The 18,202-nt window shown below is 40.7% G+C and overlaps 1 protein-coding gene across 5 annotated transcripts in view; it reads right to left on the reverse strand.

Annotated features, from left to right (window-relative positions):
* SATB2 (SATB homeobox 2) overlaps positions 1-18,202 on the reverse strand; it is a 140,241-nt gene that overhangs the window by 65,989 nt on the left and 56,050 nt on the right. For all 5 annotated transcript variants that reach the window (XM_057419795.1, XM_057419794.1, XM_057419793.1 and 2 more), the window contains 3 exons: positions 7,521-7,647; positions 5,384-5,507; positions 549-651 (listed from right to left, as the gene is read on the reverse strand). In XM_057419795.1, coding sequence (XP_057275778.1) covers positions 549-651; positions 5,384-5,507; positions 7,521-7,647 — 354 coding nt within the window. The remainder of the gene's footprint in view (positions 1-548; positions 652-5,383; positions 5,508-7,520; positions 7,648-18,202) is intronic.

Genomic DNA, 18,202 nt, shown 5'->3' on the forward strand with positions numbered 1-18,202 from the left:
TACAGGGGGCTGTTTTCATCTTAACTTTAGTGGATGCAGCACTTTGTTATTTAGAGCAACATCTCCTAATAGTCGGATATTAAATCCTCAATTGGTAACCAGATTCACATGATAAAACATGGCAGGAGTGCCAGTACACTTTGCAGAATTGAAAACAGAAAACAAGGGCACACGTTACTTAGATGGATGTTTTTCAGCTTTCATGAATAAAACGCAACTAAGGTAATTTACACAGCAGTTTAACTTTCAAATCCTGAGATACTGGAACATTTTTTTTTTCCAGAACGTTTTAGCTTAATTCAAAACACAGTTGATCTTTCAGCACAACTAAATGGGATATTTCAAGCATGTTTTAAGTGCCCTGTGTTTTCATACCAGCCTTGTTTGCAAAGTATCAGATTTAATTTCAAATGTGCTGTGACTGTGCCCTCTTTGTAGACAAATTCACTAATATTATTATAGCCTATTATCACTTTTACTTAAGGCAAATCCTCTCAAACTGTCAGCAGAAGTTCAAGAACTTGGAAAGTCATAAAAAATCAATTTACCTTTAATCTTCTTGTACTTTTTGTACCATCTCCCAAACTCCTGGCACTTGGTTGCTGACACATTGGCATAGTATGTGCTATTTACAATGGATGAAATCATACTCTGGAAGCACAAAAAGAAAGACAAGAAGTGTTTTAAAATATCTTCCACAATTAGAGATCTATTCCAGGAAAAGTGAATGACATGTGAGTGCACCATGATCATCCATTTGTGACTTTAAAACTAAAAGAAGCATCTAACAAGTAAAAAACTTGGTTTCATTCTCCATGGTCCCAGCCATAATTAAAATTACAAAATAATAATTATTGTTTTGCATAATAATGCAAGAAAGATTAGAATGAACCTAGGGTGAGACCTGCAGCTCAGGCTGGCAGAGCAATTTTACTTTAGTTTTTACTTATGTTATTATTACAACATCTAAACTTGAGTTGTGTAAGAACAGGCAGTGCCATGCTGGGGAAAATATGCTCACTGTACCCGGGTGAGAACAAGCATGATTTAGCTACCAGGTCCTAAGGTAAGGTTAGATGCTTCAGCATGCATAATCCAAATAATGCTTTTCAGAAGTCTCAGATATGTTTCCAAATGCAGCACCATCACACAGTCAAGAACTGGAGAACATCCGTGCTACTCAGTGCAGAACAAGTTAGGCAAATAAATCAACTTAATTTATAGAAACGTGTGATTAGCCCTTGTGTGAAAAATGACCCAAAAGAGAAATTAACAGTGCCATTCAGAGGTAAGGGAACTACACATACTACAACACAGAACAACCAAAAACCACAAAAAGCTCAACAAAAGAGAAATATCACTTCACCACCAACCCTCTCTATTCTTCATGAATTCCCTCTAAGTGATTCTCAGTACAAGCCAACAGAAGCAGAGAGATGCAGAGCTGTTCTGCAGCACCTGATCCTCAACAAAATTATACTTCAGACCTATGATGCTTCTGCCCATAGCGTGGGAAACAGCCTGTGTACTGGCAGTTCTTCTTTTCTATTTTTTCCCCCTCCCTTCATCCACTCTATAGAGGAGATAATCTTTTTAACAATAACATTTTGCTTTCCTTTTCCCCCCTCTGAATTCTTCCAAGGTCAAATCCTTCCAGCACATGTACATTTCCAGCAAGGAAATGCAATCTAACACCACTAACGCATGGGGAGCCAACGCATCTTCTCCAGAAATCACATTTTCCTTATGGCCTCCTTCCTCACTTACTACAAAGGTCAGAAAAAGCCCTGGCACATTGTATGACCTTTCTGCACAGAGATGAGGAGAGTGAGGATGATCTCACAGCTCAAACAAGCTACCAACTGTAGGTTCAAGTTCTGGCCCACTGGCTCCTGCAGGCTCTTGTACAAAATGGGATCTTGGCCATCTCTGGAAAGCTACAAGGCTTACACATTGGCTTACTCAATTTTAACAATGCTTTAGAAACAAAAAACAACCCCTCCCTCTTCCAGATTTATCCAGCCTTCTACCCACTTCACTGCAGTATCACAGGACTCCAGCTGTTCCTGAGCTCTTGAGTTTTGGAGACTTAAAAACCATCAGCAAAACTGAGAGACTTGAGTTAACTGGGTAGTACAAATTGGTCCAGTCCTCAAGAGGTATTTTCACTTTCAGTGAAGAGGCTCTTCTGCCTTTGAACTTGAACTTTTCCGCTCGAAGGCTGCTACAGTGCACTGCAGTAGAGTCTGAAGGCTATGAAGTAAGCGCCTTTTTAAGCAGCAGCTTCAATCTCTAAATCTGAGATTCAATTTTCTAATTAAAATCAATATTTTGAGACATAAACCTAGCATTGTGGCAGTCAGCAGCAATTCCCTGCCCATAAATCCTCCCTTGCTCTAAGTCATTTTAACGAGCGATAGTATTCTGAAAGCCTCACATGGAGATAGCCTCTGCTAAAGAAAGATTTTGAACAAAGTTGAGCTGAGGCAACTTGGGGGTTTTTAGTATCACTCTGGTTAAATTGCCAGTCAGTAAGGAAGGGTGGGGAAATTGTTTAACTCAATCGACATAACAATTTGGGTTTTCCTCTTTTTTCTCCCTTCCACAAAATCCTCTACCTCTACAACAAATCAACATCATTACTGAAATTGGAGGGCTATTAAATATGACAGAATATATTAACCCATTAACCTTTATTTGAGAAAGCAAAGCTTAAACTAAATAGTAAAATCAAATAATAAATCAACCACTGGTGAAAAACCCCAGGACAGATTCTCTTCAACTGCTTGACAGTAGAGCAGGGGAAAGAACCATGATAACTTTCAAACTACATATCCTCACAATTAAGTGTAAAGGAACACCGGAGGTATTTCTAATAGGAATCTCAGTAAGTCTGCAGAAAGGAAGTATCTGTTCAGAAGAGAGCGGCAAAAAACCAACTGACTAATTGCAAATTTCTAAATAATGCATATTATTACTCCTGGGAAAAATACTTAAGGAGAAATAGATTACAATAAGCAGCAAATATGGCTGGTATGTGTGCGGCCATGACACATGTCGAATGAAAACTACTTAGACCAGGAGGGAGCTAAGAAATATCCACACAAAGAAAATTCAGTGCACTAAGTTCAAGGAGAAAAATATGGAATGCACTCACATCCCAAGAAATCTTGCTCCAGCAAAGGGACAAAATGAATGGCCACTGCTGAAATGAGTTATACAATGCACAGGAAAGACAGAGGTCTCTATGCAAAGATAGAAATGCTGGAATAATTGGATTTCTTTCTGCCACACACACTCCCCCCAACCTATCCTCCTTCGTCCCAGCTTGGTTAACTGGGATTTATGTGTTTGAACAGGAGCCGTATGCTACAGATAGCTAAGCTGCAGCCACATAATACACCTAGCAGAAAAAAAACAGAACATTTTTAAATCAAAGTGAATGATTACATTTCCCATTAGTGGCAATCAGAATCCCCATCTGGGCTGCATGGAGAGCTCAGGCACTGGGAACCAGAGACAGAGCACCGTCACTGGTGGAAGCAAGAGCTCCCTGCGCTGCCCCTCTCCACTGCTGTACTTGAGGCACTGTGAACACATTAATAAACAGCAGCATTTACTCTGCAGTCTGACTCCTAAGAGACCACTCTGCAATTTGCTGCTGTCAATAATATATTAACCACAAGGGGGTTGTAATGACATTTCACATTTGGCACGATATTTTTTTAAAACTGATTTGGGAGAAGGAATTGTATTAGAGGCATACTCAGATGATGGCAATAGACAGCTCCTATACAACCTTCCATTGTATCTTCTGCATTTTGTGAGCCAAAACAAAAGAGATTGAAACTTTTTATGGCAATAGTAATAATAAGAAGAACAATAATAATAGCAGCTGCATTCTTGAAGTCCCAGTTCAAGGGTGAGCTTAGTAACTCAAGGTCACTTACACGTGCTTAAAAGTAAGCAAGCTCAGTTTTCTACAGAAGGATCTCCTTTTAGATTTGCCCACTAAATAACTACTGGGGCCAGGATTTTTGCTGCTGCAGTTCTGCCATCAATAATTTTGTAAATGTGTTTCAGACTGAGGCTATAGAAGGAGTAAACCAACTGCAGCATTTCCACCTGCTAGGCTTTGAAACAGAAGTGGGAGGAAAAAGTCCCAGACAACAAAAGACTTGTGCATATGAAATGATGTGTAGTTTAGTTATCCTGGATATTGAAGAAGAATGGGCAGACACAACCATATGCTGCAATCATCATTAGCTGACCAGATTCCACACATAATTCTATTTAAAGAAATTAAACTGTGTGAAAGAAAAAATACTTTTGTATTCAATGCACTTACGCTCTGTAGAGTCACTGCTACTCCTTTAGTAAATAAGGCAAGTTACGTGGCTTTTCCTTATACAGCCTTTCCATTCTTGTTGATTCTGCAGACCCCCACTTGGCTAAGGAAGATGAGGAACATGATTCCTACTGACTGCAAAGACCTATGCTCTGCTCTGTATCTCATCTCTGGTGCTTATACACAGAAAGACTTCTCTTGGTTCACAGAGGCTTTGGATCACAAACTGCAGGATGAGCATACAGTGCAACACAAGACAGGCAACCACAGGAGAAAAAGTGTTGGATACGGGCTAGCAAAACAACAGATTTTTAGCAAGCAGAGATTACTGATGTTTTGACTTTTTTAGATTAACCAGTGATGCTAATATGATTTTTAGAAGGCAATTATTCACTCCTAAGCAAAGTGACTTGGCCTGGGTGCTGAAGTTTTCAGTCATGAATTTTTTATTAATTTCTCGTTATGAAAGAACAAATAAGAGCTAATGAGATCTGTAGGAACCTGTGTCTTAGACATGACACTACTGCCGTTTGTAAAGCAGTCACAGAGAATGAGACTGAGTTTTTGTTCTTTTTTTATCATAACTACGTATACACTTTTTTGTGCTGTTTCCTAGAAACTGGGGCACAACTGTTAAAAGAGCACATTTTTTATCATAGTTGGAGGCTGAAGAGAGCTACCTATGGGTTAGTAGGGGAATCAGGCCTCTGCTAGTGAGAAGAAGCTACTCAAATCCTGCATTTCAGGACCACTAGTCGCATTGCAAAAGGTTCATATAAAGGTCTAAGTAAAGAATTTACATCTCTGTGAACAACAGGATAAAACCCAAGAAATTCATTCATAATTTCCACCTGGAAATGCACTAAGAAAATATGGTATGATCTTTTGCATATTAATTAGAATTTCTCCTTTCTAAAGAAAACCAGAAACCTACTTGGCATTTATGGAATTGTTTCATCTAAGACCTTTACTGAACAAATATGAACTGTAGATTTTATAAATTTGGCTTTTCCTAAGCCTGTTAAAAACACTGACCTGTGAGAGAGGGCATTCTTTGGCTAATGTGCTCTGATTCATCTCTTTGAGCAGTTCCTTTAAGGCATTGCGAACTGTGGCATGGTTCCACTGCTCTGCTGGCAAGTCTTCCAACTTTGAACAACTGTTAAAACAGAAAGCAAGAAGTAGACAGAAACATTACCTTCACAGATGCTTACTCTTTGCATACAAGCACTGCAGACCTTTAAGCAGTGAGCATAACCTAGTAGATGCCTGCTTAGCCAGCCAATCAATCAAGGTCTGTCTTCGCTTTTTCCCCTCCTCACCAAGCCTGACTCCCAGAAGATGTGTATTTCAACTAAAAGAATGACAGTACATGGCAGGAATATCAGCTAACCCTACTACCGTATTATATGTGTGTATAACCATTCCCTCTGGGGCCTGACAGAGAGCAAAGAAACTTCAGGCAGAGAAAGATACTCCTGCTGGGATAGAAAAATAAACGTATCTACCACCCTGTCACTAACAAAATCCCTAAAGAGTAAGGGTCCTCATTGTGTGGAGGTGGGGCTTTGAACAATGAACTTCATGTTATACAGGTTCTTATTGCTGCCCTCATTGTTCAAGTATCCAGGAGCCTTTCAGAAACCCATTAAGCCATATGCCCAAGATCTGTCACGTGCAGTTCGTTCTCACTTTCATTCTACAACAACTGCATTATCTAGTGAAGCTTTTGACTTTCTGTGACTTGTGCCACTTCTAATTTAACAAGCTTACAGTTTGTGCCTACATACATGGGGACAGACCTGAGAAGCACATCAGAAAGTTGGGAGAAGCTTGGCATTGCCATTCATGCCTGAGAGACTTAATACATGCTCTCCAATAAACCTCTGAGGTTGCTCTGCCTATACAGTCTGGCCCTTGGAGTTGAAAGGTCAGTTACACTTGAGGAGTTTAAGTAGTCAATGACCATCTTTATCTCAAAGACAAGGGCTGCCTTTTATTTACATTTCACCTAGGCATTCAAGCACTTTGAAGATAAAGAATGAGACCTTGATCTTACGCTGATACCCTCCAGTGATATATATGTGACCATAACCTAGATGGACTCCTGGTACTTCTGAGGAGATGAGTTACCTCACTCCAGTTTCATAGCAGCTGCAGGCTCTAGATGCTCTTTTACAACTATGCTGCAGAGATGAAGCCTAGCTGAGAAATGATAACAGTATATAAAGCCAATGAAAGGCCTATTAGAGGGAATTGGAAACCCCAAGCTCCATCAGAGATGTAACAGGAATGAAATGTTGCTGTTAGTGAGGCACTAGCTACTTCCAAATTACAAATTGAACTGAACAGTTGGAGGATATATACCTGCCACCAAAGGACACACACACACATCCCACTGGAGCCCTCTCCTTTCAAGTTGAGCTTCAAAGAACTGTGAGCAAATTATTCCAGTCTGCCTGTTATTTTTGCCTCTTTCCTGGCCATAGAGCTATAGCAGACTGTGCAATGCAGGCTTACCAGCAGGTTTAGAGTATGCCATGCACTGCCAGGGGCCTGCCGCAACTCCTTATGCAGACATCAGTAACTATTTGAGGACTCTTTTGAAGGTCAATAGACAGAAAGGGGGAGAAAAAGAGGCGGGGTGGGTGGGGGCATCAGGAGCATTTGCTTTGCTAATCAGAACTAGCAGGAAGGAAAATATGTAGTAACACATCCCTTCCTCATCTTCTTGCCTTTCCACTGGGAAGGCCACTGGAGAAAAAAGAAAAGTCAAAAAGCTCCCCTCCTCCCCATGATGAAGACCTGGATTCTCACTATGCGGTCCTAAAAAAAAGGCAAGGAGTTTGTTGTTTTGACGCAATAAGGCCTCAATAACCCATTAAATTAGGAATTGTGGAAAGGGCTGCCTTTAAAGGCCCCGTATCTTTACTTAATTGAGTTTCTGGCCCTCCCCTCCCTACTACCACATTGCTACTTCAAAAAACATACAAATCAGTTGGAACATGCAGCAAAAAGCTGCCAGGTGACCCACCCTTCTCTTAATTTTTCTTTTCATTTCATCAAAAGACCAGAAATTAATGAAGACAGGATGTGCTAATCTCTGTAGTAATGCTGTAATCGACAGAGCAGCTCAGAGAATAGAGAAGGACAGATGTTCAGAAACACCCACCTTTGTAATTGGATTTTCAATGTCACAACATGATAGACATCTTGTAGCATGTCGGCTACTGTTGCATCTGGTGCATCAGTCACATAACTGAGAGGGAGGGGATTCCACCTCCCAAGCTTGATTATTCCTAAGAAGAAAACAAAAAAAGTATACTTTATATTTTACCAGCCATTTACTAAACGCTTTGATACGCTTGTTTGCTCATGAAATTCATGATCTGCCTTGAGGTTTAATGCAGTCTTGCTCAAAAAGACGTGTTGTACTGACTCCTGAAGCAAACAATGGAGAAGAGTAGGAATAGATTTTAAATGCTTAGCAGAGAGCTGCTGACATGTTTCTGGCTCTTAAATTACTTCAAGGAAGCACAGGAGGCTTCCTCCCTTCACATCTTTCGTCATCCCACTAAAGCCTAGTTCTCTAAGTTAGAACAAGCTTTAAATATTCTGTAGTCCCAATTTTGCAGTCTACAAAACCCTTCAGTAAATAAATGCGTTAGTTTTGACTTGAAGAGGAAAATTCCCATGTGTGGGCTTTCAGCACACAGTTACAATCTAATCATGGTACTATTCCCAGTGTGGATGGATAGCACTGGAAATCCACCAAGTAGGAAGAGTTCATTCCCACCTACAAGTTGCACCATGCAGACAGTTGCTTTTCTTTGTGGAAAAAAAAAACAACTGCAAGAAGCTGACCACAGATCCAAAATAGCATTTTGGGGGCAGGAGAGAATGCGTTAAGTTCTATTTCTACTTCTGTTCATTCTTTAATAGGGATCATCACCTCTTCTGTATGAGCTTGTCACAAAGACTGTAAACTTGGATGGTAAACCATTTGGTGCAGAGGTATTATTTCTATTTAGACAATTGCAGAGGGCCCGCCCACACCAAAAACAATGACTAATACCAGGAATGACTTCCAGGAAGATGCCAAACAAAGAAAGCCACAGTGCCATCTTACATGAGAGCAAAGCGGTTCAGCCTTTTTCTGCTTGCCAACTACTCCTTCTATTCCCTCCTCCACTATGTTCCCAGTGCCTCACTGTTCTGCTCACACAACTTTTCTCAGCACCACTTTACAAGACACCAATAACCTTTTCTCTTTTCTCCCATTTAAACTGATGCCTTTTAAGGTTTGCTTATTTACTTTCTGATCTTCAAAAACACCATCTGTAAACACTATGGCCAAAAATACACTAACACACTAATACATACAAAAACTACTTCCTCTGCGATAACACAAGCTCCAAGAAACCTCTTTGCATATCTGGAAAGATGCTGTGATGTCAAGAAACTTCAGCCCTCTCCTTCTCACTTTCTACTCCCAGCTATTCGCCAGTTCTGCAAGTAATCAAACTGAAATAAATTGCAAAAGCTTTTCAACCTGATCTCCCAAATATGATCAGAAGTACCACCTCTGAAACACTGAAACAAAGCTTCTTGCACAGAGACAGTAACAGAACACAATGCTTATGAGCCCACGAATTAACCTGCTATGGAATATTTTTCCCCCATTCCTTCATAGGTTGAAGAGAAAGTAATTCTAGTACAACTCCTTTTCTCTAGAACTTCAATCTTTGCATTTACCACTGACATATTGCTTCGCAAGGTGTTCTATCATCACATACTGAAAGAAGATGGAAGTGACCTAGGTCATCCCCAGCGGCATGAAGTTTTGCTGTAACATGCTGGTACAGAAGGGCTAATATTTCAAGAGGCGATTAGAAGGCGTTTGGCAAGGGGAGATCTTGTCCAAATGAAACAAAAAGTTAGTAAGTGTTGCTTGATATCCAATGCTTGAAAATGGGACATAAACAGAACAAAAACATTTAAATGATGCACTGTTTCAGTATTAAGATTTAACAATCTGGTGCTGAATATGCTGCAGTATAAATAGTGCCTGGACTCAGATCCAGTAAAGTAACACACAGCACTCATTCACAGCACCGTATGTCTCCAGTGCTGGCTCCTTGAGTCATATTCCACTTGCCAAGAAAAGCTGTTTTTCTTAAGGGGATAGTTTACTTAATGTTATCTCTGGTGACAACAAGAAATGCATATAGTACAGCATATATTAGTCATGAAATGAGCATCAAGGGTCCACTGAGTGTAATACATGCTGGGAAAACACAGTTTAGCTGCTGACTTCCTTCACCCCCTTCTGCTATATAATAATTTAAAGCAAAAATCACCTAAAAATCCAGAAATCTATACCAGCTTCACAGAACACTTGGCTTCCTATGTTTAACCACGCCAAGTTCTCATGTAATTGAAAAAATAAGCATCATATGTGCCCCATAAGTCACATCTAAATTGGTAATATTTTACAAGAGGCTTTATTTTTCATTCAATTAAGGAAAGCACTCGGAGAGCACACCATCTGCAACTGCTTGGGCCTGGCAATGCTGGCAGGAGACAGAGATGGTCGGGGGGTCAACGAAGTTACCAAAGGTGTCCCCAAACTAAGAAGGGTTTATAGAGGAACACCACAGTGCAGCCAGGGTGCACCAAGGGAAATCCTACCCGAATTGCTCTACAGGAAACGTCTGCTACTACTGGAAGTAAGGTGGGTTTTACTTCTTTTTTTTAATCCCCCCCTACAACTGGAGAGGAAATTGTTTTGGCTGGATTTAGACAAACACAGGTGTTACCATAATGCTCCGTGCCTCTGCACGTTAGCACCTGCTGCGAGTCCTTTACTCTGCGTTGCAGCACTGCTGATGTATGCTGTTTTTTCAGCCGGTGTGATATGACGTGTGAAGTTTTTTTCCAGAGCACATTAAGCTGGTCCAAATGATAGCCAGAAGCCATGGTTTCCATCCAGCTTCTCAGCAGACTTCACAGGTGGTTTATTTCATGGCACTGTACTTAAAGCAACTCTTGGGTTGCATTTGGGAAGATGATGCCAGCTTGTTGAGCAAGCGTATTCTCTGCACATTAGAAGACATCTCTGAGTGACTCAGGGGAGACCTTATAGCAGCCTTCTAATAGCTAAAAGGGGTCTACAAGAAATCTGGAGAGGGACTTTTTACAAGAGCATGTAGTGACAGGACAAGGGGCAACAGTTTTAAGCTGACAGAGGAGAGATTTAGATTAGACATCAGGAAGTTCTTTCCTGTGAGGGTGGTGAGACTGGCACAGGGTGCCCATAGAAGCTGCGGCTGCCCCATCCCTGGCAGTGTTCAGCATCAGACTGGACAGAGCTTGGAGCAACCTGCTCTAGTGGAAGGTGTCCCTGCCCATGGCAGGGGGTTGGAACTGGATGAGCTTTAAGGTCCCTTCCAACCCAAACCATTCTGTGATTCTACGACTCCACAGTAAAATCTGAGTAGACCAAAATTTTCCCTGTAAAAAGGTCCCTTCTCATTGAGGACTGGGTGTTTCTAGTGTTATACATGAGAACAGCCTGGTAGCAAGGGGTCAATTCCACATCATTGATTTTTATTGCTCCTCTCATTGACTCCTAGTGGTACAGCTCAGGCCTTTAAGAAAATCATTTTAACTAGTCTGACTGACCTTTTGTGTCTCACAACTGAGACACGGAAGTCTGGATAGGAATGAGCAATGGTCACAGATGTCACTAACAGTGTTATTAACGAATCCACTATTGCTCCAGGAGTATCACGGCTCTGTCAGCTCCAGACTTGCTCAAAATTGTGTGTGGATAATGTGCAGCAGACCAGATTGCTCAGGAAATCTGAAAGCACATCTTCTATGAGTTCACAAAACTCCTGTGTTAGTAAGTCTGGTTCTCCTTTCTCTATCAATGACCCTTTTGGACTCTTTTCTTGTATGAGTTCTTTGAAGGGAAAGTTCAACAGATTTCAAAGCTTGCAAAGACTGGAGAAATGGCTGAACTAGAACAGCTCTCAAGAACTCATCTAGAAATGGCTGAACGCAGCCCAGGTCACTTAGATAATTAAAGACAATAAACAGACCAAACAGACCAGAATGCTCTGAGTGAAGTGGGATTCAACAAACAGTTGTCTCAGAAGATTTCACCCCCAAGCCCTTCATATTTTAGAAGAGATTCTCTAATCCATGCTGGCTGCTGGTTCTTGAATGGCGTGTCCTTCTACAGACAGGCTTTGTATGAAGCTAAGTGCTTCACAAGAATGCAGACGGGGAAAAAGGAAAGAATAACCCAGTTAAAAATATGTATAACAACTTTTACCCACAAGAATGCCAGAACATTCTTCAAACTTCAGTGAGCTCAAGCGCCAGGTTCGTATATAACAACCACTGCAATTCACTGCCGTTGTTCCACACAGGCCAACAGAGTGCCACCCTCCCAGAGTGCTTTCAATTTAGTTTCATTGAAAATGCAGCTCCTTCGGAGAAGAATGTGATAACTATGCATATCAAAGTAGAACAATACACTGAACATAAGGCCTGACCAGCTACCTCATGGCTGATCTCAATACCTAGCAAACATTTACCTGTATGGCCTAGGAGCCTCTTTTGTCTTTGCAAATGGACAGATAACCACACAGTACCCTCATTCTAAGAATGCCACATCTGGGGTTTAGAGTATATATCTCACAGTCTAGCTATGACACTGCCTGCCGTTTTCCAAATTGCTTTTTGCAGTTAAACAAATCAAACAGTACCAGAATGTGCCTCACACTGTCACTGGTTCCCTTCACCAAGTATTCCCATCTCCCACCATGGCTAGACTCCTGATTTCACCTTTCACAAATTATAAGCATACCTGAGTTACATCTTGAATGGATAGTTGTATGTATGTTATGCAGGATCAACTCAACTTATTCAAAATCCTACTCTGTGAGGGTTAAAATAAAGGAATCAAGTGAAGAACACTTTCGAACTTCGTATCAGCATCACCACCCCCACCTCAACATTTTCTGGAGACAGCTACAAAATGAATCACAAGTAATACTTGCCCAAATATGTACAGAGAGGGCTAGAGAAGGAATTTTGTGTTCTTTGGATAAAGGGAAAAAGAAGGATAGCAGAGAACACTGATTCCTTACCAAACTTTGTTAAGAAAAGCACTTGACAACACTAAGCAGACAAACCAATTGAATCCCTGAAGCGCAACACCAAAATCTCTCATTTTCTACAGCATAAGCAAATGTATGCTGAGACTCACACAGGGTGAAGTGTTAAAGCAGACAATTGTTCTCCTTGTGGATTGATGGACACACTCAGGCTGGAAACTGGAGAAGTGCAAAGCTTGTTTCTTACACTACAGCTCCATGCTTACTAACACGTTGCAGGCTGTGGCAGTAGAAGTTACATCCAGTTCAGCCAAGAACATGTGCCTGTACAGTCAGACACAGCAAACACCACCATGTTTATGTGAGCTTCAGACGGGCTAAGGGCATAAGCAGTGACCAATCCAGCTAAGATCTTCTGGGCTATATTTACACCTTGAAAATATGTTGAGCACATCTGAATCTGCAGTTAACACTGCACCAGACCCATGCCTCACGTGGCTGTGGTGTTCCAGAGCTGTCCTAGGTGTCCTAGTGCTCGCTTTCCTGCATAGGATCACAGCCTGGGTGACCAACTGCAAACATAAGGCTGAGTGACTAACACAACCAATATTTGTCGCCATGCTCTGAGTTCTATTCGTTTAAACATCTTACTCTTTAACAGCAGCTCTTAAAAACACAACAGAAACTAAAGGGAAATCAGCATTAGCACCCAAACACTTTTGATTCCTTTTACATCTCCAAATGAAAAACTCAGTGAAACACTCAATAAAACCCCCACTTCTGCAGCTATTAACCCATTTATCCACCAACCACTACTGACAGCTCTCCCTTTGAGATGGGTAGGCTCTAGTGACGTTGACTGCATCTGTTTATCCTCCACTTTGTCCCTATGCTATAGCATGCAATTTTCCTTTGTTCAGCTGTGCTTTGTTACAGAAATTAAAAACTGCCTGTTCCATGTAACAAGTGCATAGAATTATTCATCCATAAATCAGTTTGCAGGAAATCACTACCCTGTGGTACATAATAACTCAGCCTGTGTTTCTAACCTGTACCCTGGCTATAGTGTATCATCAAACCATAACAACATAAAGGCATCATTTGTAGTTATTATTGTTAATCCAGCAAAGGCAATGACTTTTCAAGCAGAAATGAGAAAAAGGCAACAGGAAGAATTTAAAAAAAACAAACCCCGATTATATTATTTTTTTTATTATATTATTGAGCTGCATTTTCTAGCTCTTAGGGAAACCTAAAAACATTACCCTGCCTTTGCCCATCACTATAAGGTTGCCCATATTATACTGTTGAATTTCTGTGACCTATCCTCCCCTGAACTTCTAAAGCACCTTTCATCAGAGGATCCCAAAGCACTTTAAAAGCATTAATTAATTGAGCTTCATAACATCCCTGTGAGGTAGATCGCATTACGCCAATTGACATATCAGTGATTTAGTGATTGAAAGCACACAACGAACATAATCCTATGTTTATGCCAATACAAAAGAATCTCCCTCCTTCCTCACTTCAGGCCATAATAAATAATTCAGTGAGAGAACAGGAATAAACTATGTGATTACACTGTGATATACACATCCACAAATCAGCGGGAACACCCACGCTCCCGGAATGACGAATGCTGTACCCCAGTGCATGAGACCTGTGCAGCTTCGAGGCTCCGCACAACAGCATGACCTTCACCCAGGGAAACCTACCTGAAGCTCTGCAATGCAAACCTCCTCCTACGGCTGTTGCTGGAGGCCTTTGCTGCTGGTTTAAAATGCTGTCACAAACGATCTGTACTAATGGTGGTTTACAGAATGCAGTTTTGTGGTGCCACAACACATCTATGAGCTGGTCAATTTAAACAGATCTAGGTTTTCTAGCTTTTACATCTGTATCAATACAGACTTATATTACCATGTAAATGCATAGTCTATACAAATGATATTTATCTGAGTATATATTAAAATGTTTATAGAAACATGGATGCAAGTATCAATAGAAAGACTGTTAGTGTTACAAGGTTTAACTGCTGAACTTCAGAGTACTTTCACAGATGAAAATCGCTTTGATATATGAAGCTTGGTTTGAGTTTTTAATTTTTTGAATGCTAGTGTTGCCCATTCCTTTCCTCCAGCATGACTGTACTGAAGTATTTGACTTAAATGACACACCAAACAGTCTGATGCCTTGCAATTCTGCATATCGGGTTTACATTTTACTGTAAAAAGATTGTGCCTCATGTAATAGATGCTGCTTCACATTTGGGAAACGTTATGTGAGGACCCTGACTTTTATTAGATTAATTTAATATGGGCACTAAGTTACTAGACTAAATTAATAAAGATCTTCTAAAAAAAAAAAAAAAAAAAGAAAGGGGGGGGGATGGAAGAGAGAGAGAGAGAGAACAGAATGAACCCACAAATTAAATAAAATTTTCTGGAGCTTGTTATTTTGAAAGTCTTTATTTAATTTTCCAACCTCTATTCTGTTTGAAAAAACAGCCAATAATGGGTCAGGAAACAAAGAAAAACGAAGAAAAAATAGGTTGATGTTATTGACTTGAGGGGATTATTTTTAAAACTGTTACATGATAGAACATGAATACCACAAATAAACAGGAGGGTAACGAAGCAAAGGAGGGACAAAATGTTACAAAACCAAGTATTTTTTACATTTTCTGTATTACTTTTAAAACTGTTACCTCCATTGAGGAAAACCACATTTAGACCTGCAAAATATCTTTCTTTTGCCATTTTTGGGATAAGTCTGCACTTACCTCAGATAGCAAGAATATATGAATGAAGAGATCTAAACATCACTTCCATAGCATGAAACAAGTCTTTTCGGTCATGAAAACTCGTGACATTAAGGCTACTGTATCCAGGATATTAAGTAGATCTTAGCAGTTGTCCTTCATAATTCTGTCAGACTGGAGCCCAGCTTTACCCTCCACCAGGCTGTCCTCTCCTGAGAGGCACCATCACACCAAGGCTACTTTTCTAAGCAGTATTATTAACAAGCAGCCCAAATGCCCACAGGGTTGAAGCACCTGCTCCTTCCTTAACACCATCCTCACATAAAGCCAAAAGCATGGCACTTTCCCCATTTTTGTATGAAATTACTGCCTTTTGGACAACTCTTACTTTTATGGTAAGATCCTTCACAGCCCAGTCCTGGGAACACTTTAGCTCACTCAGCTGCACGTGAGCAAAGCTTCCTCCCTGGGAGCAGTGGCTCCCAAATGTCTTTGTGTCACAACTCAGCCTATTCCTTGATCAGAGCTTCCTTAGCAGCTCCCATGCCTGGAGGTTTGCTTTGCCACCTTAAACCACCACTGTTCCTTTTGCTTTGGACAGCAGCTGCCTCTGTGAGTCCCAGGGTCTCTGGAAAAACACTGGCTGCTTGTCTGCCATCCCCCAGCCTGGCACTGGGACCACAGCTCCTGTCTATAATTTAGTGCCTCCCAGACAGCCAACACAGACAGATACTGCTAGTGGGGACCTCAGCCTTACAGGAAGAATATTGGGGCTTTAGTGTAACTGCTTCAGTAGCTAAGGAATGTGAATGCAAGAGTACTCAACATGGGGTGCTTTTCTCCACTGCACAGGTTTCTTTAACCACAACAAACAAGGCCTAGATCATCTTGCCCCAAATTCTGGACCCGGTGACTGTATTGCCACTTCATGACTTACAAGGGGCTTAACATGAGCAAACAGAACTTTACACAAACATTTGCTTTCCAACCTTCTTCACTAGCTTCCAGCTAGTCCAACGCCACTGATACAGCCTGCCTCACAACACCTCCAGCAAGGAGAGCATGGCATCTGGGCAGACAGCCTTTGGTCCCCACCCTCCAGAAGCCTTTCTTGGATTTATATTGTGATGCTTTTGAATGGAGAAGAGAAGGAGAGGTAGATGTTTTCCTTCTTTGGGGAAAAACCTGTATCTGTTTTTAAAAAGATGCCAGTTCCCCAAGCTCCTTTAATTCACCCAGCTTCAATGATTGCCTGTAAGCTTCACAGAGAAAGAGTCCACTGAACAGGTAAAAAAGCATAGTAACATGGCATTGCAACTGAATACATAATACACAGGCTGTAAAGGCTGTAAAAGAGCATTGCTAATATGGCATTGTAGAGGCTAATAGGCTTAGAATTAAGCCTACAGACATTGTTTGGCCTTGTATGAACCTGAATATCCTGCCTACTCACAGTAACACAATACATGGAGCACAGAAAGTCTGGCTCAGTCTGCAGACATACAGTAGCCAACTATCTCTGAGTTAACTGTAAGTAGATTTGAAAACTCATGGGTCTCAAGTCCAAAGGGAAATAAGGACACACTGTGCTGAAAAACCAACCCCTAAACTGAATGCAGTTTCATATTCTGGCCTATTCACTTCAACAGCTTAATCTCTTTAGTTTAAAATGTGTGTCTTCTGGGGTTTTCCTTACACTGTGTACAAAGACTAGCAGAACGTTTTGTCACTACTAAATTACTACTTTTGGTTTGCTTTCTGCCTTTTCTTTCCTCCCACCATTCAGTTCTTGACTTCCATGGAAAAAAGCACTAACATGGGAAGAACTAGCAGGCCAATGGCTAACTAGCAGAACAGAAAAGCATGCATTGCTGAGGAAAGTGAGGGGTTAAAGCACTTCTTTGGGGAGTGGTCCACCCAAACAACAACTGCTGACACTAATTCAACATAAATGTGAAGATAGGGTTGCTATTACCTCTGAAACTTGACTCAGAAGCCCTTTGCTCTCTGTAGCTGCGTTATTGCAAGCAGATCCATTCAAGACCACACAATTTCCATAGGCTCAATCCTAGTACCTTTAATTACATTCAGTTAAGAACTAGATCCGCCATGAAGCAGCCAGCAAAAGAGGCAAGACTTGCGTTCTAGCATTTTTAAATTTAAAAATTATAAGGAAACAGAATTATCCATATGTAAATGTACATGCACATTTAAGAATTTATCTATTTAAGAATCTGCAATAGACTGAAGACTGGGGGTTTGTTAAGCTTTAGGTTCAGATCTCCCTTACAGCTCACAAACAGGTAAAAGGCAACAGATCAAACCTTACCCTTTCCTTACAAATCTATCTACTAAAGAGAGACATAGTATCTTTAAGGTTGCAATATTTCTTTTCAAAATACATTTTAATAATCTCGGTCCCTAACTTGGGCAGTGCTGTAAAATCAAGCACATTCAATTAAGTTCAATACAATTTTTCCCTTGGCTGACACTCGTTTCAGTAACCTGATTCTCAGGTTCCTCATCTCCCTCTCTTCTACCCAGGATGAGCAAAACAACTCTGCCTTTCTGACAAGTCTAAATAAAGCTTTGCTGGTTACTGCACTGTGGTACATTTCCTATCAACAGAAAACAAAGAGAAAAAAAAAGACTCGTTCACCACTAGAGGAGATGACTCAGAGCAAGCAGGAACTGTTACCAGACTCAGAAAAAACAATTTTCCCTTGTACTGTGGATGAGCCCACATTATGCTGAGATGAACCCAGATTTGTTTTCTTAGCCCACACCTTCCTAGAACTGAGCCTATTTTCTTACAAAGCCAGATCCTTTTTTTGATCCTGTTAGCGTTTTCATCTTCACGTTAGTCAGTTTGTGAATAAAAGACTGAAAGATAGAAAGAACTATATTTTAATTTGAATGATAAACTTCTGTGCACATGGCAAAAACTGGAAAGATTTATTCACT

This window comes from Pezoporus wallicus, unplaced genomic scaffold (assembly GCF_028554395.1).
Source record: "Pezoporus wallicus isolate ANWC-B61680 ecotype Strahan unplaced genomic scaffold, APGP_CSIRO_Pwel_v1 contig_4710, whole genome shotgun sequence".
Lineage (NCBI taxonomy): Eukaryota > Metazoa > Chordata > Aves > Psittaciformes > Psittacidae > Pezoporus > Pezoporus wallicus.